The sequence below is a fragment of the Pipistrellus kuhlii genome, unplaced genomic scaffold, assembly GCF_014108245.1.
Source record: "Pipistrellus kuhlii isolate mPipKuh1 unplaced genomic scaffold, mPipKuh1.p scaffold_m20_p_44, whole genome shotgun sequence".
Lineage (NCBI taxonomy): Eukaryota > Metazoa > Chordata > Mammalia > Chiroptera > Vespertilionidae > Pipistrellus > Pipistrellus kuhlii.
The window spans coordinates 202,397-226,247 of record NW_023425545.1 but is presented as its reverse complement, the minus strand read 5'-3'; the positions used below and the strand labels follow the sequence as shown (position 1 = coordinate 226,247).

The window sequence follows — 23,851 nt, the reverse complement described above, 5'->3', positions numbered from 1 at the left end:
GTGAACGCAATCAATCAAACAAGCAGGGTTTATGGCAGCGGGAGAGGGCTGTTGAGCCTTGCCTGGCAGCTAATTAATGGGCTCATTAGATTGTGTGGGGAGGAAGGGCAGGCTGCCTGACTGTCTGCTCCCAGGGTGCCCTGGGCCTGCTGTCTGCTCCCAGGGTGCCCCGGGGCGTGCTTGGACCACATGCCCCTCCACCAGCAGGAGGCAGACCCAGAAGCCTGGCTGGGTAGGGGCGCCCCTCCCCAAGCTCCTGGACTCGGTCATTTTGGGCTGGCCCTCCCAGAGCAGCTGTGGGGCTTCCTGGCGGGAGGGGGGTAAAAGAGGAGGGGGCAGGGCCAGGCATGTGCCCTGTCCTCAGGGTGGGCATCAGAAGCTCAGTATTCAGGCTTTGCCCTTGGCCTGGGGCTGTGAAGAGTAACCCACTCTCCCCCCCACTCCCCTTAGCGAGGGGGCTCTGGGGAAAAGGAGGCGCTGGGGGAGCCCCTGGAACGGGGCGTCTGCTCAGACTCCGGGCTGCATTTTGGGGTGCTGCCAGGGTGGGCGCCTCGGTGGCCTCAGGCCCCCAGGTAGACCTCCACCAGCCCCCCCACGGAGTGCATGCGGTAGAAGACGCCCAGCGGCAGGCCGAAGTTGACGATGGTGAACCACACCCGGTAGCCGTAGAAGTCCTTCTCCAGGCCGTTCTCAAACTCGGGGTGTATGCCAAAGGCAGGCATCATCCACAGCTGGGGAGGGAGGAGGGGGCACTCGGCTCAGGGAGGCAGGCCCGGAGCCACGGCTCCTGCAGCAGTCCTCACCCGTGGCCTTCAGAGCCAGCCCACCCTCCCGATCCCTCTCACCCAGCGGAGCTTCGACGGGTCCTGAACCTCCCAGTGCCACCCCCAGTGGTACAGTCTGCTCTGCCAAGCCGGTACCCCTGGGCCTTGATCTCAACCACCTTCTTCTCCTGCTTCATTCTTCAGCTGGTCTCTGCCCCTCGACCCTAGCTCTGCCTCCGTCCAAACCCTACCCGTTTCTCAAAGCCCAGCTCACACTTTCATGAGGCCTCCTTGGCCCACACTTCCTGCCTGGAGGCCCGGCTGCTCCTGAGGGCCAAGCCAGCCTCTATATCTGCCCGGACCAGGGGTTTCAACCTGGAGGGTGTTTCCACGCCGTCCTGACCACCATGAGCTCACACGGCCCTGAATGGCCCAGCACTGCCACGCAGGCGGCGGGACCTCGGCAGGGCCGACGGCCCGAGCCTCAGTGTCCTCGTCTGTGAACCGGGACAGCAGTGGCGCCTGCTGCATGGTTACCGAGACGACCCAGGAGATGCTGAGCTATTATAGGAAGGAGCGACCATCCTCAGCAGCTACCAGGAGCTCTTTCTGACCTCTTTCTTTGGACTGAATTCAGCGGACACTTCCTTATTCGGCAGTTCCCTAATTGTTCCCCCGGTGTCTCCCCAGCTGGACGGGAGCTTCCTGAGGGGAGACACCTCACACCGCTGTTTATGAAGTGCCCTCGGCCGGGCCATGGCACGCTCATTCGTGCCAGGTCCCCCGCAGGAAGCCGGGGGCCACTCTCTGCTCTCGCGTGTCCTAGAGCTGGTTGGGAAGAGGCCAGTGCCCCTGACAATCCAAGGGACAACAAGCCCGTCACTCTTGGGACAGTCCATGTGCGCCGAGGGCGCCTTGAACCAGCCCTTCCTGAATGAGGCTCTCTGGGCCAGCTCCGCCCCTACGCCTCTGGGGTGGGGGGCGGCCACTCACTGTGATGTTGCAGAGGATGAGGAAGAGGGAGATCTCCTTGAGCGCCCGCCGCTTCCAGTTGAGGTGGCTGTAGGAGTGGATGTAGGCCCGGGAGGCCCGCCGCAGGTCCTGGCCCAGCTCCAGCAGGGAGCCCCTGCGGGGGGGCTCGGCCTCGGGCTTCTCGGGCGGGGCCTCCCAGAGCGGGCGCCGGTGCAGGCCCTCGATGATGAAGAGGTTCTGGGCGATGTGCTGCAGGATGAGCAGCACCGCGTAGGCCAGGATGAGGCGGTTGAGCAGCTCGTGGGGGCGCGTGGCCACGATGGCCACGATGGAGAAGTAGGAGATGCCCATCTGGCCCAGGGCCGCGCCCATGAGCAGCACCACGTCCACGCTGCGCGTGGGGTTCTTGAGCGTGTCCAGCTCCCGCTCCTCCAGCCCATGGATGGCGGTGCCCGCCAGGCAGGCCAGGCTCATGCCGGGCAGCACGGCCGCGTAGAAGGCGTAGTAGAGGGTGAAGTACTGGCGCGCGATGGCGGGGCCGCTCGCCTCGATCTGGAAGAGCACGAACACGCACACGCCCGCCACCAGGGCCAGCAGGCCCAGCAGCGGCCCGAAGATGGCGCCGTGCAGGCGGAAGGCCGGGGCGCCCGGGGGGGCGCTCGCGTGGGCGTGGGGGGCCAGGCGGCGGCCCACGTTCTTCCACATGACGAAGAGCACCGCGCAGCAGACCAGGCAGTACTCGGTGCTGAACGGGTAGAGCATCAGGTAGCCCTTCCGGAAGACCTCGCACACCGTGGCGTTGAGGCACAGGGAGGTGTTGGTGTCGTTGCCTGGGAGAGAGAGGGAGGGAGGGAGGGAGGGAGATGGAGGGAGGGAGGGAGAGAGGGAACGAGGGAGGGAGAGAGAGGGAGGGAGAGAGGGAGGAAAGGAGGAAACGCGGGACTGGAGAGACGAGGGGAGGGAGCTGGAGGAGGGAGTGGAGGAGAGGGGGGGGAGCTGGCTGGAGGGAGGAAAGGAGGTAGGGCGGAGAGAGAGGGAGGGAGATGGAGGGAGGGAGGGAGAGAGGGAGGAAAGGAGGGAACGAGGGAGGGAGAGAGAGGGAGGGAGGGAGGGAGGGAGGGAGGCGGGAGGAAGGGGAAGAGGGAGGAGGGGAGAGAGGGAGGGAGATGGAGGGAGGGAGGGAGAGAGGGAGGAAAGGAGGGAGAGAGGAGGAGGGAGGGAGAGAGAGGGAGGGAGGGAGAGAGGGGAGGAAAGGAGGGAAGGAGGGAGGGGGAGGGAGGGAGGGAGGAGAGAGGGAGGAGGGAGAGAGGGAGGAAAGGAGGGAACGAGGGAGGAGAGAGAGAGGGAGGGAGATGGAGGGAGGGAGGGAGAGAGGGAGGAAAGGAGGGAACGAGGGAGGGAGATGGAGGGAGGGAGGGAGAGAGGGAGGAAAGGAGGGAGCGAGGGAGGAAGATGGAAGGAGGGAGGGAGGTACATGGAGGGAGGGAGGGGGCAGGTGGGCCTGGCTCTGAGGAATCCAGCTGCACAAATCAGTCCCTTTCAGCCCCTGGAGCCGTGGTCAGCAAACCACGGCTCGCGAGCCACATGCGGCTCTTTGGCCCCTTGACTGTGGCTCTTCCACAAAATACCACGGCCTGGGCCAGTCTAAGTTGAAGAAGCGGCGTCAGAAGTTTACGTTTAAAATATGCGGCTCTCCAAAGAAATGTCAGTTGCTGTCCTGTTGCTATTTGGCTCTGTGGGCTAGTGAGTTTGCCCACCACTGGCCTAGCGTAAGCCAGGGGTGGAAGGCCCAGCCCCCCCTTCGCAGGTGTGGACACTGAGACCCAGGGAGCGGACTCAGAAAGCACACGCTACAGGAAGGCCGTTCCTTTACCCAAGGCTTCCGGCTTCCTGCGCCGAGCTTACGCAAAGCAGGTGATGCCTGGGGGGTGGATAGATCTTGTTCTGCTCACCTCCATGTTTGAATTTTTAGTAAGAAACAATCTCTTTAGTAAGAAAATTCTCTCTGCACAGCCCCTCTGAGAAGCAGGGGGGAGAGTGAGCACAGTGCGCAGGCGTGCTGACTGGGGCGGCAGGTGTGTGAATGCTCGTGTGTGTGTGTGTGTGTGTGTGTGTGTGTGTGTGTGGGGAAGGCCTGGCTGTACCCAGGGCAGCATGGCCTGGTCTCTCCGAACCTGAGAACTTCTCCATGAGGGCGCTGAGCTCCGCCTCGATCTCGCGGTGCAGGGAGTCGTTGGTGACGGCCAGGACCCACATGAGCAGGTTTGTGGCCAGGGTCAGCATCAGGCCGCACCTGGGCGAGAAGCCACACGCTGCCCACACCGCTGGCCCCCCCGGGTGCCCCGCCCTCACCGCACTGCATCTCCCCAAGCCAGATCCCGTCTGCTCTGGGGCTCAGCAGAGGCAGCCCTGGCGGGCACCTGGGGCCACGCCAGACCGGCCGGCAGCCCGGGGCGCCCCGTCGGGAAAGCTGCAGGGAGCATGCGCTCGTTGGGGACAGGGAGCCCCCGGAGTTGCTGGAGGGAGAGAAGGCGCCCCTCTTACCTCGTGAAGTTGGTCTGGACCTGAATACAGTCCTTACAGTGTTTCCAGAGGACCCAGGTCTGAAAGAGACAGGCAGGGCCTTGAGCCCAGCGGCAGGGGGTGCCGGGAGAATGTGCCCGGGGCCTGGGCAGGGACAGTGCCCCCGTGGCCTGGCAGGGACAGTGCCCCCGTGGCCTGGCAGGGACAGTGCCCCCGTGGCCTGGCAGGGACAGTGCCCCCGTGGCCTGGCAGGGACAGTGCCCCGTGGCCGGGCAGGGACAGTGCCCCCGTGGCCGGGCAGGGACAGTGCGCCCGTGGCCTGGCAGGGACAGTGCGCCCGTGGCCTGGCAGGGACAGTGCCCCCGTGGCCTGGGCAGGGACAGTGCCCCGTGGCCTGGCAGGGACAGTGCCCCCGTGGCCGGGCCAGGGACAGTGCCCCCGTGGCAGGCAGGACAGTGCGCCGTGGCCTGGACCAGGCCGGACAGTTGCCCCCCGTGGCCTGGGCAGGGACGTGCCCCCGTGGCATGGCAGGGACAGTGCCCTCGTGGCTGGGCGAGGACAAGTGCCCGTGGCCGGCCAGGGACAGTGCGCCCCGGCCCGGGCAGGGAATGTGCGCCCGTGGCCCTGGCAGGACAGTGCGCCCGTGGCCTGGCAGGGACAATGCCCCGTGGCCTGGCGGGGACAGTGCCCCGTGGCCGGGCAGGGACAGTGCCCCCGTGGCCTGGCAGGGACAGTGCCCCGTGGCCGGGCGGGGACAGTGCCCGCGGCCTGGCGGGGACAGTGCCCCGTGGCCTGGCAGGGACAGTGCCCCGTGGTCCGGGCAGGGAATGTGCCGTGGCCTGGCAGGGACAGTGCCCCGTGGCCGGGCAGGGACAGTGCCCCGTGGCCGGGCAGGGACAGTGCCCCCGTGGCCTGGCAGGGACAGTGCCCCGTGGCCGGGCGGGGAATGTGCCGTGGCCGGGCGGGGAATGTGCCGTGGCCGGGCGGCCGGGCGGCCTCACCTGCAGGCCGGTGAAGACGATGTCCAGGGCGGGGAAGAGGAGCTCCAGCTGGGACTTGCAGTGGATGTGGCTCACGTCGTAGCCCACGCGGAAGACGTTGAGGCAGACCGTGCAGCTGCCAAAGAGCAGCAGGGAGCCTGGCTGGGCCAGCGGCCATTGGCGCCTTCCTGGGACGGCCCACTCTCCCCCCACCCCATCCACCCGGCGCCCCCATACTCACCCCGCACCCACACGGGCCCCGCGTGGGGGTCCCGGTAGAGCACGGCGTGCGGCCGGCGGACGGTGCCCGCCACGTAGCAGAGGAGCCAGAGCAGGGCCAGCGCCTTGAGCACGGCCAGCAGGATCCACACGTCGCCCAGCGTGACGGCCACGTTGTTGAAGATCATGCTGCAGATGAAGGCGCCGCCCAGGAAGGCCACGTTGAGGGCCAGCAGCCCCGAGAAGAGCTGGCCGGCCTTCTGCGCCTGCCGGTCCCGCCGCAGCACCAGCGAGAAGTGCCGCACCAGCCAGGACCTCCGGCCCCGCGCGGGGGGCGCCCCTCTCTCCTCCGCCTCCATGTCCGCCAGGCTCTCCCTGGCCGGGGCCGCTTCGGGGTCCTGTGCTCCCGTGGCGGCCGCTGCAGGGGCAGCCTCAGCAGGTGCTGGGGGAGGAGAAAGGGTCCTGGTTGGCTGCCGGGCTGTCCTGGGCTCAGGTCCATCTCTGCCCCTGACTACTGTGCGCTGTGAGGCAAATTAAGCAACCTCTCTGGTCAGCAACCATCTACCTTATAGGACCCTGGCGATCCCAACAGACCAGGGGCTCTCTGAGCTCCACATTGACGCAGACCATTCCCAAGGGCTTGAGGGACATCCCCCCACCCCCAGCGCCTGACCTGAGATGGAGTAATAACGTCTGTCTAGGAGCCAGGGGCACCTGCATGGCGCCTGGCCCCCAGGCAGTCTCCTGGGCTGCGATGCTTTGCCATCAAAAGGCAGCTGTGCCCCACTGGCTTCTGGGAGGGAGTTCACTCCCTAGTGAGAGAGCGAGTAGGTGTCCTCTCTTGCTCGGACTGATTCATGGGAAACGGGCACCCGGAGTGTTGTGTTGAGAGGGCTCTTGGGGCCGAGTGTGGGCTTGGTGGGAAAGAGCACTGTGGCTGGAAATAGTACTCCAGTATGGATACACTGGAGGCCCAGGGCACGGAATTCGTGAACAGTTAGGGTCCCTAGCCGCTGCCGGTCAGGGCCTCCTTTTGTTCCCTGGTGTTCAGCGCACATCATAGCCTGTGATCAAACTCCAAGTGGGTCGAACTCCCGAGGGGACGCTTTGCACATTAGGCTTTTATATATATAGATGTGAGTGTGTATGAAATGATGGCCTCTCCATCCCCATGTTTTTCAGTAGAGCCATGGGCATGCTCCTTGCTTCTCCCCTCACCAGTCCTCCTCTCAGGCCCCAAGCCTACCCATTCCAGCCCACGAATTGCTCTTAGATCTTTCTTGACCTCGACCACTGCTCTGCGCCAGGCCCCCACCCTCGGTCCCGGACTGGTCTTTCTGCCCACCAGGCCTCTCCCCTACTGTGAGCCCTGCAAAGCCACATGCTGCCTTCGCAGACAGCCCGCAATGCCGAGCGTGCCCTCTCACAATGAAACGAGGCAGAGTGTGCGCGGTGTGAGCTCCTAGCGCAGAGAGCTCGAGGCAGGTAGCTGCTGCCACTTCCCGGCCTGGCCTTGACTTCCATCTCCAGCACTGCCCTCGGACTCCCTGGCCCATGGGCCGTGCCATCCTGCTGCTGTTCCCAGAATGCCCTGCCTTTGCTCACCTCCCTGTCTGCCCACACCCTACACCCCCCCCCTAGGCTCATAATGCCCCCTTCTTGCTTTGTAGCTGCCTGCAGCTTGCCCTTCATGACTCAGAAGAGCCCCACCTCCTGTAAGTGACCTCCCCTGAACCCCCCTCCCCCGCAACACTGGCTTAGGTGCCCACTCTTGGCGCCCCCACCGAGCCCCAGGCTTGTTTCTGGAGCCTGGTCTCTCACACTCCATGTAATTGGTTGTACTTTGCTCTGTCTGCCCCTTTGAACCTGGAGCTTCAGGAGCTTCAGCTTTCCCCACTCTGACCACCGGAACACCCTCACCTCATTTGGCTCTAAAGCGCCCCTATTCTCCCATGTACAACATGCTTGGTATCGATATTTATACCTCCACTCTTCTCTTCCGGGGCAAACAGAACAACCAAACGTGGGTAGCAGTTGAGGTCTAGAAAGATCTGAGAGCAATCTTAAAGGTTCTACAGGATTTTCTCCCCCTTTCATAGTCCTTCCAGTCACCCTCGCTCCGCTTCTGCCCTCTCCCTGTCCAGACCCCCGGTCACACTCCCCACACCTGCCCCCCACCTCCCTCCATCCAGAGGGACCACCATTTGTCACGTGGTCTCCTGCCCCCACCATTGCTCCTGGAGCCCCTGTGCGTCCTGCCTCCCCCGCTTCCCTCCCCGGCTCTCAGCATCCTCACCGCCCACCTCAGGGCCTCTCCTGGGAAGCTTCTCTCTCTGCCCAGGAGTGGGTGTGCATTGCTGTGGGTGTGGCTGGCTCCCCTCAAGGCCGGGACCTCCTCCAGGGCAGAGACCAGCTCCTTCTTAAGCCAGAACCCTCCCTCCCCCCTCAAACTCGGCACAGCATGGCATTTAACCAGTTTGCTGACGACTCTGGCATTTTGGGGGAAACTTTCAGCACCAGAGCCATGGACAGAGACCCTTCCCATGAAGCCTTTCCCCTCTTCGCCCAGACAAAGACATTTTTCAGATGATCTTTATCTTCCCTCCGAGTCTCCTCCGCCCAGGTTGAGCAAGCCGGAGTCCTGGGGACACACCTCCCTGCTCCTTTCTCCCAGGCCTGACTGCTCCATCTCACCTTTCCCAGAGTCTCCCCCATCTTCCCGAGGCCTGAGGATGGAGAGCCCCGATTCTGACACCTCCTACCTGTGTGATCTCGGATAAACTACTCCCTGTGCCTTGGTTTCCCCATCTGTAAAGCAGATATGCAACTATGGGACATGCCTGGTGTTTAGTAGCTGTGCAGTGACGATTTCTTGAATGAATAAGTGAAGGAATTAATGCATACTGCCTAGGCCACAGGGGTTCATAACAATTAGAGGATTTATCGATAATTTATGCAAATGAGTGCAGATCAGTGTCTGGTACGCAGAAAGCTCTCAATGTTAGCGAGGTGAGCATTTTCTTCCAGTTCCTTCGAAACCCTGGGGCGGCGGGAAGGGTGGGTTTCAGCGGACCGCAAGCGTAGAGGGGACCCGGGAGGACAAGATTGGGGGCCCTCTCCTTCCAGGGTCCTCAACCTACGTCCTAGCCCTCCGCCCGCAGGGTGCAACCCTCCGCCGGCCGCTAGAGGGAGCCCTCCAAGCGGCGGGTTCCGTCCGCCCGGGGAGAGGGTGCGGGTGCCGGGTCCGCACAGAGGGGTCGTGGGAAGAGGGCAAGGGCGCCCGGAACCGACCGGAGGAACACGCCACCCGCTGGCACGCCCTTCGGCGCCCCGCCAGCCCCAGGGCGGGCCCGCGTGACTGGTTTGTGGGCTCGGCCGGGGCAGGTGATGAAAGCGGCGGCCGTCGGGGCGCGGCGCGCGGCCTGGAGCGCGGCGTCCGCTCCGGGGAGGCCGCTGCCCGCGGCCGGAGCTGCGGGATCTCTGCCCGGGCCTTTCGGGGGGCGGGGGGCTGGACCTGCTCCGCAGACCCGGCGCCCGGGCAGCCCCAAACCCCGCACCCTTTTTCTGGCCGCCCTTCGGGTTTCCCCTTCTTCCTGCTCCCCTTTCGGCTGCGCGCACCGCGGAGAGGTGGGGAGCCGGGGTTGGGGACTGAGAGGGGCCGGCGCTCCAGTGGGTGTCTCCCCCCCCAGTCACCCTGCCCTCCCGCCCAGTCCCTGCAGCCCAGGTGTCTGAACCCGGGGCGGGGGCGCAGAGGCGGAGGTTGGAGTGTCCGGGGGGGCTCGCCCCCAAATCCCGCAGGACATCCAGGGGCGCCGCCGGGCGGGGGCCTTACCTGAGGCCTGGGCAGCCATCGCTGCCGCTGACCGCCGCCCGGGCCGCCGCACCGACAGTCCTTCCCGGCGAGGCCCCGGCGCCCGCGCGGACAGACGCCCCCGACGCCCTCCCCAGGGGACTGCGCAGCCGCGGCACGGGCTCCCCGGCCCATCGATTTTCCTGTTGACTTTGGGGCTGTCATTAATCCTCCCTTAATTACCCGCCAGGGGCCCGGGCCCGCGCGGCAGCCAATGGCGAGGCGGCCGGCCGGGCGGGCGCGGCGCGGCGGAGGCGGGGCGGCGCCGGGCGCAGGGTCAGGGGACCCGCCGGCCACCGCCCCCTCTCCCCCAAGTCAGCGGGGAACTTGGGGCGAAGAGACCCCATTCGGACAGGGCAGGAGGCGGTAGGGTGAGAAGCTGCCCCTCCAGCCCTCTTCACGTCTGCGGTGGCTCCTGGGACGTGTCCCCCTCGTTCTGCTGGCGGGCATTTCCTCTGGAGCGCCCCCCCCCCCCAGTCCTGCTGGTCCCACGCTCTCCTTCCGCCCAGCCCCACCCTAGCCTGTGGCCCCCTGCCCCCGGCTCAGCTGGCCACCATCCTCCCCCCTCCTCCAGCTCCTGAACCTCTTTTTGCCGTTTTTCGGTCTCAGCCCTCTCCCTGCTGAGCCCGTCTCTCTACCTTTTGTAGAGGAGCCTCAGGGGTCCCCGGGGGTGGGGGTGCTGAGGGGGTGAAGGTCTGTATCCCCAACTCCTGTTAAACAAAACAGCCCTACCCATCCCATGTGAGAAATGTGGTTCCTGAGATAGTTCTGCTGTGGGAGAATTGCCATTCTTCTAACAGGCTCTGGCCCCCTAGGCTCGTTCTTTGTAAAACGGCGGTGGGCTAGGTCCGCATTCCTAACCTTTCCTGTGTTGGGGGACACGTGGAAAACGTGTTCCCTTGAGGGTACAGGGAAGGAGGGGGCAGCTCGGGGACTCTGTCCAGCCTCCCGCGTCTGCAACTTAGACCTGGTTCAACCCCTGAGAAGCTGAAGGCCTGAAAATCTCCAGGGGCCCTTCCAGCTCTCACCCCCAAGACCCTCTCCTGTGATCATGCCACATGGGGAGGCTGACACAGGAAGTGGGGGGCAGGGGGCGAAGTGCAGGTTTATTGGTTGCCAGCTCCGGGCAGCAGCGCTGGCCGGGCCACAGGGCTGGGATTAGGGGTGGGGCCGAGCCACGGACACTTCCCGATCTTGCCGGGTCCTAGAAACGCTTCAGGGAGAGGTGTCCCAGCTCCGGGGCCCCATGCACCAGGGTCACACGGGGGTGGCTAGGCATGTCCTGACTGCAATTTAAAAACATCCTGAAAAAATAGCTTTTGTGAAAACCCCACTCCGGGGCCAGCGGGGGAACGGAGCGGCGATGTGCCCGCCTGGGGCTCACTCCCAGGGCTTCTGGGGGGCGCCTGCGGAGTCCCCTCTGTGTCTGCGCCTCAGGCCAGCACATACACCTCCAGCAGGCTGGAGACCGCGTGCATGCGGTAGAAGATGCCGAAGGGCAGGCAGATGTTGACGATGGCGGCCCAGAGGGAGTAGCCGTAGAAGTCCACCTCCACCTTGTTGCTGAAGTGCGGGCGGGCCCCGAAGGCGGGCATAATCCACAGCTGTGGGGAGAGGGGGAGTCAGGACCCGGCCTCACTGGCCACATCGGTGGGCTTTGCTGGCCCCCAGCCCTGCATTTGGGGGGACGGCAGGGCTGGATGTTGCTGAGTAGGGACCTCCCTCATCTTGGGGAAGGACTGATGCTCTCTTTCCCAGGAATGTGCCCCACTCAGCGTGCCCACCCCACAGCTCCGGGGGAGGCCCCGCTTGTGGGGTGGAAAGGGAGAAGAGGTCTCAGAGGATGGAGAGTTTGATGGGCGTTTAGAAATGGCTAAGTCAGAGCTGGAGAGATGTGTGGCCAACCAGGCCCAAGGCAGGCGGGGCGGGATCCAGCCAGAAGGTGCTGGTGTGGGCTCCGAGGCAAACAGCAAAGGCTTCTGGGCTAGCCGCACCCTCCCCATCCTCAGGGAGCTGTGTCATTGGCACATCGCGCCCTTCTCTCCGCCTGTTTCTGTCCCATAAAACGAAGCTCTCGGAGCTGATCCAGGCTCAGATACCTGGAGCAAAACAGCCTTCCCACAGGTGACTCCCAGACAGGGGGCGGGGCCGGCGGGTGAGGGCGGGGCCAGGGCTGGGGAGGGCGGGGCCAGGGCGGGGGCCGGCTCAGGATACTTTGGAGGGGGGGGGGGGGAGATTGCCCATCCCTCTTTTTCTAGGGACTGCCTCTAGGACGGGCCATACTGCCAGTGGGGACTTCGCTAAGAACGCACCTCAGGATGGGTTGTTGGTGCTCTTTTCTTTTAAATTTTATCCCTCTTCTCCTGTGGCTGTTTTTCATGGGGTGGGGTCTCTCTGGAGATGCTTTACCTTGACATACCCAAGGCTGTTTCTCTATATGAGTTTTTTCTATTGAAGGAGACAGCTGAAATAACTATATTCGTATCGAGTGAAATTCCTCTGGAAGAGTCTCTCCCTGGGACGCACTCACATGGCACCTGTCTCTGTGTCAGAGACTTCCCCTGGGGACTAGGTCTGACGCGTGGGGTGGTAGCTATTCAATACATGAGGGGCGCTCCTCTATTGGGGTGCACGGTTGTGAGGGGAGTTTCCATGCACAGCGCCTATTTGTGTGGGTGGAGGCTGCTGGGCTCCAGAGGAGTTGCCCTCAGTCGGGGCTTTGCTGAATCACAGCTCGCACTCACACCGCTCGCCACTGCCTGCGCGGCCTGGTTATTCTCAGCAGCGGCTGTCATAGGTTCCCGGGGGCAGTCACACCTCCCGCTGAGGGTGAGGGCCCCCACTCCCCACATCAGCTCTCACAGCTCCCTCTCCCCTCAGCCCACCTCCTCCTCAGCCCTCCCCCAGCGTTCCCTGGGCTGCTTCCGGCTCCTGTGGTGGCTGCCTGGATGCCAGGATGCCAGGACTCTGCCCTCTAGGTGCCGAGATGCTGATGCCCGGCTGCGCCTGACCCTCTCAAAACCTACTCCTTCCCTAGACAGACCCGGATTCTGCAGTGGGCGGGGCCAAGACGGAGAAGACCATGTGACTAACCCTGAGAGAACCCCCTTCCTGGCCTCCCCCCCATGCCCCAGCCCCCACGCCCTCCCCCCCACTCACGATGACGTTGCCGAGCAGAAGAAACAGGGAAATGTCCTTCAGGCACCGGCGTCTCCAGTGGGTCCTGGGGGCTGGGGTGGCGGCCGTGGCTTCCTGAGGGCCCTCCAGGCTGGGGCCCACCGGGCCGGGGGTGGGCGGGCAGGCTGGCAGCGCGTGGAGGGCGTCCGGGTTGGCGAAGGTCAGGCAGGGCTCCTTGGGCGGGGCGTCGGGGGGCTCGGCCCCCGGGGGGCCCCGGTGGAGGCTCTCGATGATGAACACGTTCTGGAAGGTGTGCTGGGCGATCACCAGCAGGGCGTGGGCCAGGCTGAGCGCCCCCAGGGCGTCCCGGGGCACGCCCACCACCACGGCCACGATGGAGTAGTAGGAGATGGCGTACTGGCCCAGGGCGGCGCCCATCAGCAGCGCCACGTCCAGGGTGCGCGTGGGGTTCTTGTGGTGGTCCATGGCCCGGCGGTCAAAGCGGTAGATGACGGAGCCGCTCAGGCTGACCAGGGTCATGAGCCCCAGGCAGGCGATGTTGAAGCCGTAGTAGGTGACCAGGGCCTGCTGGGTGTGGCCCCCGTCCCCGCTCACCTGGACCTCATAGACCACGAAGACGGCCAGCCCCACCAGGAGGAGCGTCAGGCCCAGCACCGGGCCCACGAAGAACGTCTCCCGGAACAGGCTGACCCGGGATGGGGCGTGGCCGTGGCCGTGGCCGTGGCCGTGGCCTGAGCCCAGCAGCCTGCCCACGTTCTTCCACATGACGTAGAGCATGGTGGAGGCGAAGAGGCTGTACTCGATGTTGAAGGGGTACAGGTAGAAGTAGCCCTGCTCGAAGATCCGGCACACGGTGGTGGCACAGGCGCAGTCTCCTCCGGCCTGGCTGCCCGCTGTGGGGAGAGGGGCCCTGAGCTGTAGCGCCCAGAAAGCCAGCTGCTGGGCCTAGGTCTGGCCCTGACCCTGTCACCTGGGCTGCGCTACACTAAAAGGACCCTGTCCTGCGCCCAGACCGTGCTTTGTAGGCTGCCTGGGGCCTTGGCAAACATCACTTTCGACCCCAGCACGGTGCCAGCTGGTTTTGCAGATGGAGAAACTGAGGGTCCCGGAGGTAAAGTGTCTTGTGATGGCAGAGCCCGGGGCAGGTACCTCTCCAGCGGGCCTCTCTGCACCCCGCAGCCCCAGCACACTCCGCTGGCTGCCTCCCCAGGCTGGCTTTTGCCACCCTGGGACCCCCCTGTGTGTAAAAGGTGGCCCTTTGTCAGTCCTGCTGGGCTGGGCTCTCAGGGGGATGGGGCTGGGCCCACACACTCCCTTCCTGGTCTCTCCCAGCCTGGGGGCGTGCTGTGTCTTCAGGTCAAGTCCAGATGGACTTAGTCATCTAGTCTGGTCCTGACGAGCGGGGTGGGGGGTGGGGTGGGGGGGGTGAGGAGTGGCTTAGAGAAGCAGGACTAGAGGGACCGTACCCCATTCTTCCTTGGATAGCATTTTGGTTAAAAGCAAAGATGGACCTGAACACTGGCTGCTGGATTTCAAGCTCTGTGACTTTGGACAAGCTATACGCCCTCGTTCTTCACCCGGGAAGTGGGATGCTAATATCACCGTCTCGCAGGGAGGCGTGAGGGTTGAGGATCATGGGGTCTAACACACTGGGCACGGTGCCCGCACGCAGAGCGCAGTGGATGGCCACCATTGTGGCTGTTATTTCTGGCGTCTCCTTGCGGGCTCTCCTGATCCCCTGCTTCCGCCATCAAGACCCCCTGCTCCCTCCCCCTCCCTCCAGTTCCATCGGCTTCGGGCTTCGCCCTGTCTTCTGGGAGCCCAAGCCGCTTCTGTAGTGGAATGGGGACGTGGACAGAGGGACCAAGGCTGTGTTCTCCAGGAGGAGAGGTGCCCCCACACTGGGCCCTCCTGTGTCATCTGCGCCCACAGGTCAGCATGAGAGCCAGAGCCCGGAGCAGGGGGTGGGGGGCAGAGATCCACTCTACAAGCCAACGAAGCCCAGCCCGAGGCCCAGGGTCACGGGCCCAGGGGCACCTGGCGTGGCACTCACGGTCGGGAGCTAGGCGGGCGTGGCTGGCGTTGCTGTGGGAGCCGGCCTGGTGCACGGACTCGTCCACCACGGCCGCCATCCAGATGGCCAGGTTGGTGCTGAGGGTGAACATGAGGCCACACCTGTTTGGGGGGGGGAGAGAGGAGAGCCAGAGGCCAGTGACACCCTTGGCTCGTCTTGGGTCGCTGGCAAGATGGAGAGAGGGTCAGGAGCTACAGAGGCAGGTGGTGCTGAGACACAAGGAAGCAGCCAGGCCCCCGGGCGAACAGGAAGCTGAGTTTGGAAGAAACAGCCTGGCAGGATGCCGGGATGCTGGGGGTGGGGGCACCCAGGGGCTCAGGCCACCCTGCTCCCTTTCCTGGGGAAAAGGACATTTAGTGCATTGCACAGCCCATCCCGCCAAAGCCATGCAGGCACACACACACACACACACACACACACACACACACGCACACCACTGCACGGGGGATGGAAATGGGAATCAGGCTGCCTAAGGGACAGAGAGAGGCCCCAGGCCCAGGTTGGCAGCCCTCATCTCTCATGCAAGGTGAGCGCCGGCATGCACGCAGGGCCAGGAGGGGTGGGCAGGCCCTCACCGGGTCAGGTCCAGGTGGACGTGAACACAGTCCTTCGCCGAGACCCAGAGGAAGTAAGTCTGCGGGAGAGAGAGTGGTGCGGTCACTACTCTGCAGAGCAAACACAGCTGAACTCAAGTGCCCACGCCCACGCCCAGCAAATTCTTTCTGCCTCTAAAGCCCTCACACCAAGTTATTGAGTTTATTTTAGCTCCCCCAAATGCGGCCGGGAACAATTCACATAAAACAGCGCCCTGTTCTTTAGTAGTTTGTAAAATGTCACCCGTAAGACCTTCTGGTCCTTGTGTTTGTTTTCTGCAGGGTCGAGGCCCGGCAGAGTTTGAGTGTCTGGTTATTTATTCCCGGGAGCAAGGCCAGCCTCAGGCTAGGTCTTGTCCGAGGTGGAAAGACTCTTGGTGACGTCTCCCTGGCTTTGGCAACACCCCCTCCCCACCGTCATCCTTGATTGCCCTGTGAGGCCTCGCCCTCCTCTGGCTGCCAACCAGTCCTTGCCCTGTGGGGTATCTGTGTTTCCCTTTCACTCCAGTCTTCTTCAAACCCACAACATGTGAAAGACTAAAGCGACATGAATGTCAGTCAGAAACTGTGGACAGCTGTGTTGGGCTGTGGACAGCTGGCCCAGGGGAGGAACCATACACGGGGTCCTCCTGGTCTGACAGGGCTGGGTCCGTCTGGTTCCGGGAAAGGCCAGTCCTGCCTCAGCTTGGTAGGAAGATCTTTCAAAGCGTTATAGATGGGATGAAGAGAATAATATATCTGAACATCTAGGAAACCCCCAGGCACAGCATATGCTGTTTCCTGAACAAAGACCCTCTAGGGGTCAGGGCTGAGGCCAAACTGGCCATGCCCGGGGCGGGACGACCTGGGCAGAGACTGATGCCCTCCACGGGCACCCAGGGAGGGCAGGCTAGGTTCTGGGAGACAGGGTGGCTGCCACGCTCACTCACACCTGCCGGGTGTGAACTGGTGGCGCTGCTCAGGCTGAAGTGGAAGCACAGGGCCCCGGTGTGGGCCTCACGTTTGGGTATTACTTCATTGTCGAGTGCTACCAAGCGCCTCATGATCTCCCAGTCCTGCCCCCACACTGTCTGGCTGCTCAGGGTAGACTAAGAGTGGAGATCAGCTCTCCTGACCATCGCATTTGAGGACCCTCCCCCCACCCGCCCACCTGGACGATGACAAACACAGCCTGGGTGAGAGGGTACAGAATCTTGATGGCCGACTGGCACTCGAAGAAACTGGAGTAGTAGCCCGTCTTGAAGACGTCCATGACCAGGGTGCAGACCCCAAACAGCACCAGCCCGCCTGGAAATGGGGGGAGGAGGGGTGGATCAGAGAGGCGGGAGAGGAGGCTTCTGGATCTGAGGAGAGATGACTAGATGAATGGCTGGTTGGCTGGCTGGGTAGGTGGATGGATGGATGGGGTCCCACAGAGGCCAGCCGGCTGGCTAGATGGATGGGTGAATGGGTATAGAGGTGAAGGGATGCACTGAAAGGTGAGTGGTGGATGGAAGGATGAGGGTATGATTGAGTGGGTGGGTGGATGGATGGATGGATGGATGTCCCATTAAGTGCCCCTCTCTTTGTGGCTAAGTAGACAGGGAGAAGGGCCCTCCGTGGGCTCCTCTGGCTGCAGCTGTCACCTCTTCTCATCCCCACCAGAGGTCTCCCAGGACCCCCCTTTCTTGATCTTTAGACTCACCCCCTCGGGGACCCTCTCCCTTCCTCTTCTCCCTCCCCCGCAGCCCACCAGCCCTCAGCCACACCTAGTCTTTCCAGGGGAGGGAACATCTAACCCTCTCCCTTCACCCTCCCCCCCAATCCCTTGGGGAGCCCCAGCTTCCAGCCCTGCCCGGCCCGCCCCGCACCTCGCAGCCAGATGGGGCCGGCGTGCGCGTCGCGGTGGGGCACGGCGCCGGGGCGGCGCGCGGTGCGGAGCAGGTAGAAGGCGGTCCAGAGCGCGGCCAGCAGCATCATGGTGGTGAGCAGCGCGAACACGTCGGTGTCGTACACGGCCACCTTGTTGAAGGCGCCGCCGCTGACCAGCGTGCAGGCGAGCAGCAGCACGTTCACCGCCAGCAGCACGGACAGCAGGCGGCCGCCCTTCTTCCACACCTCGCGGGGGGCCCGCGGCCGCTCCTCGGGGCGCGCGGCCGGCTCCTCGGACATGGCGGGGGCGGCGGCGGGTCACTGCGGGGAGGAGCGGACAGGCCCCCAGGTTCGTTCCCTCCAGCGGCTCCCTGGATTCGGGACCCGGGACTTCCTGGCTCGGAGGGGCTTGGGGGGCTAGCGGGTGGGGGTGGGTGGAGGGGGCGCAGAGATGGAGGACGCGCCGGGAACGGGGAAGAGCAAAGGCGGAGACTGCGGGTCTCGAGCGGGGGCAGCCCCGTTAGACCCCGTCCAGGTCCCCGCTCCCCAAACCCGCGCGCCCCCGGCCCGGCACCCACCTGGCTGCGCCGGGAGCCCGCGCGGAGCTGGGGGTCGGAGGGTGGCGGGCGGCGCCTCTCCGCAGCGCCGGCCCGGGCGCGCGCTTTATAGCGGGGCAGGCGGGGTGGTGATTTGCGGGGTGATTTACGGCGCCCGGAGCGCCCCTCCATAAACCTCTCCGTCCCGCTCACACGATCCATCTTCCCTCCGCGCTGCATTTGGGGAAGAGCGCAGGAGCCAGATAAGGGGAGATTTATAGTTACCCGGGAAGAGGCGCCCCACCCCGGCTCGGGGACCCTCTTCCTTCCTCTTCCTCTTGCCAGAGGGCACCCTGACCCACCACGCCCTGGCACCCGGGAACCCTGAGAACTTATGTTCAGGGGATGCCCCAAGGACCTGGGGGCATCGCAACGTCCTCCGTGCGCCCTGTGCCTTTGGGCGCCTCTGTTGCTGCCCCAACTCCGGCCCCTCGTGTCCCTTTCCCCGGCGCCCTCTCAGGGATCTAAGTCCCCCCTCCCTCCTTCCCCTCTCCCTTCCCCTGCCCCCCTGCCCCCTTTCCCGTGCCCCCCTGCCCCTGCCCCCCTTCCCCTGCTCCGCCCGATGCGCCCACGGCGAGCTCGGATCCAAGTTCTCCCGCGGCGCGGCGTCCGCGCGGCTCTCCAGCGCCCCCTGCCGGAGAGAGCCTCGCTGCCCCGCTGGGCGGCGGCGGGCGGCGGGCGGGACCGCCGGGCTCTCCTCGCTGCCGGCCCGCGGTTGGTGCTATAACCCTCTCCGGCCTCCTGTCCCGGGGCTGGGGCTGCCGCTGACACCCCTCCCCGCCCTCGGCCCGTGCCCGGGACGCGTGGGGACGCGGGAGCCGCGCCGGGGGCTCCAGTGGGGACAGACCTCAGACCGCCCCTAGACGGGTCCCCCTGCGCAGGGAGCTGGGGGGGACATTTTTGGGGAGAGGGCAGGGCCTCGCCCGGTCACCCCGGTGCTCCGGGCCCGGGGTGTTTAGGACCCAGGGGCAGCCGGGGCGGCTCCCTGGCCGCGGGGGATCCTCCCCCTCCGGCCGGTGCCGGCTCAGATGTCGGAGCAGCGGCGGCGGCTCTGCGCTCCGCACCCACCGTCTGCGGCAGCGGGGCTGGCGGCCCCGGCCCCGGCCCGGCCCCCTGCCCCCACCCCATGCCCCAGTCCTAACCCCGAAAACCTGCCCCGCGGGGCGCCTTTCCCCGAGCCGCCGGCCCGCCCCGTCCAAGCCGGGAGCCATGAACGACCAGTACCACCGGGCGGCCCGGGACGGCTACCTGGAGCTCCTCAAGGAGGCCACCCGGAAGGAGCTGAACGCCCCCGACGAGGATGGCATGACCCCCACGCTCTGGGCTGCTTACCACGGCAACCTGGAGTCGCTGCGCCTCATCGTGAGCCGGGGGTGAGTGCCCAGCCCGGCCCCGCGGGCAGCGGGCAGAGCGCCCCGCTCTCAGCCGCAGCCCCCCGGGGTCCCCGGCCCCTCTCCTCCGAGCCTCTCCCTTCCCTGGGGCGGACCCTGGGCTGGGGCCTTGGGGCCTGGCGGTCGTGGGAGGGAGGGGGACACCGGCGGAGGCATGTGACACTTGTGACCTGGATATGGGGGTAGGAGAGGAAGGCTAAACTTTGGGGGTTCATGATTATAGGAAGGGCTGCAGAGGGAGGGGGAGCCGGGAGAGGTCTCCTGCGTGGGTGGCACCTTGTAGCAAGTGTGAGAGGCGCAGTGAGAAGGGAGAGAAGGTGCTAAAGCCTCAGAGGGGAAAGGGGGGGGCTAAGAAAGGGGGGGTTCCCGCGGCCCACCCAGGCTGGATCTGAGGGCTCGCCCAGCGGGGTGCCCCCCCAGGCTGGGCTCACACTCTCTCTCTGGGCTCACTGCCGGGATTTATGGCCATTTCCCACAGCACCAGCCCTCACTGGGTTCAGCCGCCCCACAACCCCCCTGCACCCCTCCCCCACGGAAGGCCCCTCTCCCTCCCTTTGGAATTATCTAGGGGGACAGGGGGAGCACAGAGCCCAGGCCTGAGGGCCAGGGACAGGGTTTGGGGGTAGCCGTTGAGGAACGCGGGGTTCAGGGACACGGAAGGGGGCTCCCGGGGCTGAATGGCATTGTGGGACCCCCCCCCCCCCAGCAGATTTACAGAGAAGCCAGGCTGGATGGATAGACACCAGGGCAGCCTGGACAGAGGGAACGGGGAGGAGATGTGTGGAGGGCCTGGCTGGCCTGTGGCCTGATGTGTGGGGGGTGGGGGAGCCCCTTGCCTCCCTGGGGGGCTGTTCCCGGGCCCAGCAGGCGGGGCAGCCCCTACGGCCAGGCAGCGGAGCCAGGTCCCAGAAGGCTGAGCCCCCTCCACGCCCAGAGGGCACCGTGATCCTGCCCTCCTGCCCCTCCCTCGGAGAGGCTCATTCCCCCCCAGCGCCCCCTCCTCCAACAGAGGGCACGGTGGTGTCTGGGTGTGGGCACCAGATGCCAAGCAGCCCTCCCCTCGTGGCCCTGGGGGACTTGGCAGCCTGGAAGGGCCTTGAGGAGGGGGCTGCTCAGGGAGCGGTGGTGACAAAGGGGTGATTCTTCCTCCAGCCCCCCCGGGGGGTGGTGGCCTTGTGGCCTCGTTAGCCTGAGGCGGAGGCCCTGAGCTGGGCTCCTGCGGGAGGGGGAGCCTGCCCCGCTGGGGGACACGGGCTGGTGTGGAGGGTGCTGCAGGGCTGGGGTTCCGTGGACAGGCCGGCCTCGCAGGGCTCCTAATGATGGGGCAGCGGGGTGGAGAGGGCGCTGGGCCCGTGGCTGCCTTCCCTCCTCCTCCCTCTAGTCCTGGCTGCCCCCACGGTCCCCTCCTGGCCCAGGCCAAGACCCGACACCTGCTCTCACACTCGGGCTTGCCAGGCCTGGCCCCGCTCCCTGCAGACATGGCCGTGCCCGCCGCCACGCAGGCTCACACCCTCACGCACACGCACTCACCCGGGGCTCGGGCCCAGCACACACCACCCCTCAGCCTCCTACGATCACCCCCCCACCCCCCCGCACACGCTGCGGGGCTCCCCACCGCGCCTGCCCAGAGACCCAGCCGCACCCTGGCCCACCGCCGCTCCGGGCCAGCTCCCCACCGCGCCCCATGAATAATTCACGCCTTTCTCTCTGGGCATCAATTATTCAGCCCCTGAGATTCCCAACCCTCCGTGCTCTGGGGAAAGCCCCGCCCTGGCCCCGCCTTCCCTGTCGCCCCACCCCCTGCCCCCGGGGCTCCTACGTCCGACTAGGGGGGGCCCCCCCGGGCTGCGCGTCTTCTGGAATCAGGAGAGATCGCAGGCTCCGGGGTTCCCCGGGGTGCCCATGGGGGAGGCTGGGAGCTCCCCACGCCCGCAGCTCTCCTGCCAGACTGCTCACCACCCCTCCCCACGTGTCCCCACCGCAGGGGCGACCCGGACAAGTGTGACATCTGGGGCAACACGCCCCTGCACCTGGCGGCGTCCAACGGCCACCTGCACTGCCTGTCCTTCCTGGTGTCCTTCGGGGCCAACATCTGGTGCCTGGACAACGACTACCACACGCCGCTGGACATGGCCGCCATGAAGGGCCACATGGAGTGCGTGCGCTACCTGGACTCCATCGCGGCCAAGCAGAGCGGCCTCAACCCCAAGCTGGTGGGCAAGCTGAAGGACAAGGCGTTCCGCGAGGCGGAGCGGCGCATCCGCGAGTGCGCCAAGCTGCAGCGCAAGCACCACGAGCGCATGGAGCGGCGCTACCGGCGCGAGCTGGCCGAGCGCGCCGACACGCTCAGCTTCTCCAGCCTCACGTCCAGCACGCTGAGCCGCCGGCTGCAGCCCCTGGCGCTGGGCGGCCAGCTGCCCTACTCGCAGGCCACCCTGCACGGCACCGGCCGGGGCAAGGCCAAGATCCAGCGCAAGCTGGAGCGGCGCAAGCAGGGCGGCGAGGGCACCTTCAAGGTGTCGGAGGACGGCCGCAAGAGCGTGCGCTCGCTCTCGGGCCTGCAGCTGGGCAGCGACGTGATGTTCGTGCGCCAGGGCCCCTACGCCAACCCCAAGGAGTGGGGGCGCTCCCCGCTCCGGGACATGTTCCTCTCGGACGAGGACAGCGTCTCCCGTGCCACGCTGGCCAACGAGCCGGCCCACTCGGAGGTCAGCACCGACTCAGGCCACGACTCCCTGTTTACCCGCCCGGGCCTGGGCACCATGGTGTTCCGCAGGAACTACCTGAGCAGCGGGCTGCACGGGCTGGGCCGGGAGGACGCGGACGGCGGCGCGGGCCCGCCGCGGGGCCGGCTGCAGAGCTCCCCCAGCCTGGACGACGACAGCCTGGGCAGTGCCAACAGCCTGCAGGAGCGCAGCTGCGCCGAGGAGCTGCCCTGGGACGAGCTAGACTTGGGCCTGGACGAGGACCTGGAGCCCGAGACGAGCCCGCTGGAGACCTTCCTGGCCTCGCTGCACATGGAGGACTTTGCCTCCCTCCTGCGGCAGGAGAAGATCGACCTGGAGGCCCTGATGCTGTGCTCGGACCTGGACCTCCGCAGCATCAGTGTCCCGCTGGGCTCCCGCAAGAAGATCATGGGGGCCGTGCGGAGGCGGCGGCAGGCGCTGGAGCGCCCGCCGGCCCTGGAGGACACGGAGCTGTGAGTGCCTGTCCCCCTCCCCACTTCCGTCCCCCCCCCCCCCCCCCCCCGCAATGGGCGGGAGACAGGGGGAGGGGGAGGGGATCTGCTTATCCCGGAAGTGAGGGGTAATACGCATTTCATTCACCCCAGTCCCCACCCATCACTTGAGGCCCCACTTACTCCCTTTACCCCCAGTTCAGAAAAAGAGGTGCCAATTTGGTGAAGCCTTATCACCGCGAATGGACAGTGCACCTCGGTTTTGGGCAAATCAAAAAGTGGGGAAACGGGTGTCTTAGTCTGGAGGAGACATGGGGGTCACAGTCATCACAGCCCTCCCAAGTCCCAGCTCCTCCTTGCACTTGTTCTTTCATTTCATCCTCCCCAGCTCCCCAGCGCAGGGCTGGATCACCCCCATTTTCTAGTGAGCAAGTGGGGGCTCCGCGGGTTTCAGTGGCTCACCCCGAGGACATGCTGCTGCCGGGCAGAGCTGGGCTGGCTCCCTGTCTGTGACTAAAGCCTGGGGACAGGCGGCGTGGTCACTTGCCTTCAGGAAACCTCAGGGCCGGAGCTCAAAGCTGCTGACACACCAGCTGAGCCGGGGGCCCGTCTTTGCCCCAACACCCCACCCCCACCCCCCGGCAAACCACAAGCCCTGTTGGTATCTCTGGCCTTTACCTTACGTGTGTGTGGGCAGGGGTGGATGTGGGGAGGCAGCCTGCTTTAGAGTTGGGGTGTGGGGTGGGCGCCCCAGGCAAGTGTTTCCATTCCTGCCCATCCGCCTGCCCCTCGGTAAGTTGTCAAGTTGTCCGAATGGCTGGTCTGGGTTTAACGTGTCTCTGAGGCTCTTCTCTGAGCCTGCTTCCGTCTCTTTCCCCACAGATAACGGCCTTCTCTCCAGACCAAAGTGAATTGCAAGTTGCCACAACCCACGGTGGAGCCACAGTCTCCACAGTTGCCAGCCCTGCAGCCCAGCCCCTCCCCAGGGGCAAGGCCTCGGAAGTAGAGGGCATGGCCCGGAGGCACCCGGGAGGGTCCTGGAGCCACCCATTGGAGTGGCCCTCAAGGGCATGTGGGCTTGCAGGAGGCCCGGGGACTACACAACGTGCCCACGAGAGCGGGTGCGAGTGGCTGTGTAGGGGGATGCAGCCTGTCCCAGGGGCCGCTGTCTCCCCATCCCTCCTCCGGGGATCCCGTTCAGGCTGGACACTTGCTCACGTCCTATTTCTGGGAAGAGGAGACTGTGGGCTGCCTCCCCTCACACTCCAGAGAAGAAGTCCGGGCTCGACTCTTCAGCCAAACGCCCTGACCTCAGTCCCCGCCCCGCCCCTAGCACAGCCAGCCCCCTCTCCTTCTCCCACCGGCCATGCCGGGGAGTTGGAGTGCCAGGCTGGAGTGTGTGTGTGTGTGTGTGTGTGTGTGTGTTGGGGGGGAGGGTGACTGGTGCCCTTCCCAGCTTACCCTGGGGCGGAGCCCAGCCTGACTCTGCCCTCCCTCCCCTGTCCTCCTCCACCTCCCCTCTCCTTGGCTGTGTAGCCTGGCCCCCCGGGGACCCCAGAGGGTCAGGGCAACAGACGCAAGGTGCTAGCGTAACCGGCTGCAGTATTATGGCCCCAGGCCCGAGGCAGGTGGAGGCTGGCATGGCAGGGAGGGCAATCTAAGCTGCTGATTGTCCCAGGGCTCTGCGTGCCTGTGTGGGGGCTGGTTGGTGGTGGGTAAGCG

General features: G+C 65.5%; 3 protein-coding genes across 4 annotated transcripts; 1 reads left to right on the top strand and 2 right to left on the bottom strand.

Moving 5' to 3' along the window:
* Positions 1 to 8: 8 nt before the first annotated feature.
* On the bottom strand, positions 9 to 9,514 carry OTOP3 (otopetrin 3). Its single transcript, XM_045572172.1, has 7 exons — positions 9,291 to 9,514; positions 5,481 to 5,900; positions 5,261 to 5,397; positions 4,281 to 4,339; positions 3,911 to 4,029; positions 1,758 to 2,566; positions 9 to 731 (listed from the first exon to the last, which is right to left on the bottom strand). Exons 1-7 carry the CDS (start codon positions 9,307 to 9,309, stop codon positions 561 to 563), a joined length of 1,734 nt encoding a protein of 577 aa, XP_045428128.1. The 5' UTR covers positions 9,310 to 9,514; the 3' UTR covers positions 9 to 560.
* An 887-nt stretch (positions 9,515 to 10,401) lies between these two features.
* Positions 10,402 to 17,276, bottom strand: OTOP2 (otopetrin 2). The gene is made up of 6 exons (XM_036412107.1): positions 16,964 to 17,276; positions 16,264 to 16,400; positions 15,096 to 15,154; positions 14,492 to 14,621; positions 12,468 to 13,340; positions 10,402 to 10,912 (listed from the first exon to the last, which is right to left on the bottom strand). Exons 1-6 carry the CDS (start codon positions 17,262 to 17,264, stop codon positions 10,742 to 10,744), a joined length of 1,671 nt encoding a protein of 556 aa, XP_036268000.1. The 5' UTR covers positions 17,265 to 17,276; the 3' UTR covers positions 10,402 to 10,741.
* A 1,171-nt stretch (positions 17,277 to 18,447) lies between these two features.
* USH1G (USH1 protein network component sans) lies at positions 18,448 to 23,785 on the top strand. 2 transcript variants are annotated; one of them, XM_036412118.2, is made up of 3 exons: positions 18,448 to 18,933; positions 20,936 to 22,150; positions 23,012 to 23,785. In XM_036412118.2, the coding sequence occupies exons 1-3, from the start codon at positions 18,770 to 18,772 to the stop codon at positions 23,013 to 23,015; spliced, it is 1,383 nt and encodes a 460-aa protein (XP_036268011.1). In that variant the 5' UTR covers positions 18,448 to 18,769; the 3' UTR covers positions 23,016 to 23,785. The 2 variants fall into 2 exon arrangements, with proteins under 2 accessions (XP_036268011.1, XP_036268013.1); XM_036412120.2 differs by lacking the exon at positions 23,012 to 23,785 and having other exon boundaries at positions 20,936 to 22,154.
* The last annotated feature ends 66 nt before the right edge of the window (positions 23,786 to 23,851 follow it).

What these genes read in the sequence shown, in the direction of transcription:
- OTOP3 (XM_045572172.1), bottom strand. An exon ending in TCGTCTTCACCGGCCTGCAG is followed by an intron (nt 4,340 to 5,260) that starts GTGAGGCCGCCC and finishes TGTCTCTTTCAG; the next exon opens with ACCTGGGTCCTCTGGAAACA. An exon ending in CCTCATGGAGAAGTTCTCAG is followed by an intron (nt 2,567 to 3,910) that starts GTTCGGAGAGAC and finishes TCTCTCTCCCAG; the next exon opens with GCAACGACACCAACACCTCC.
- OTOP2 (XM_036412107.1), bottom strand. Translation starts at nt 17,264, where the DNA reads ATGTCCGAGGAGCCGGCCGCGCGCCCCGAGGAGCGGCCGCGGGCCCCC. An exon ending in CGGCCCCATCTGGCTGCGAG is followed by an intron (nt 16,401 to 16,963) that starts GTGCGGGGCGGG and finishes CCCCATTTCCAG; the next exon opens with GCGGGCTGGTGCTGTTTGGG. An exon ending in GTCCACCTGGACCTGACCCG is followed by an intron (nt 14,622 to 15,095) that starts GTGAGGGCCTGC and finishes CCCCCCAAACAG; the next exon opens with GTGTGGCCTCATGTTCACCC.
- USH1G (XM_036412118.2), top strand. Translation starts at nt 18,770, where the DNA reads ATGAACGACCAGTACCACCGGGCGGCCCGGGACGGCTACCTGGAGCTC. An exon ending in CGCCTCATCGTGAGCCGGGG is followed by an intron (nt 18,934 to 20,935) that starts GTGAGTGCCCAG and finishes TCCCCACCGCAG; the next exon opens with GGGCGACCCGGACAAGTGTG.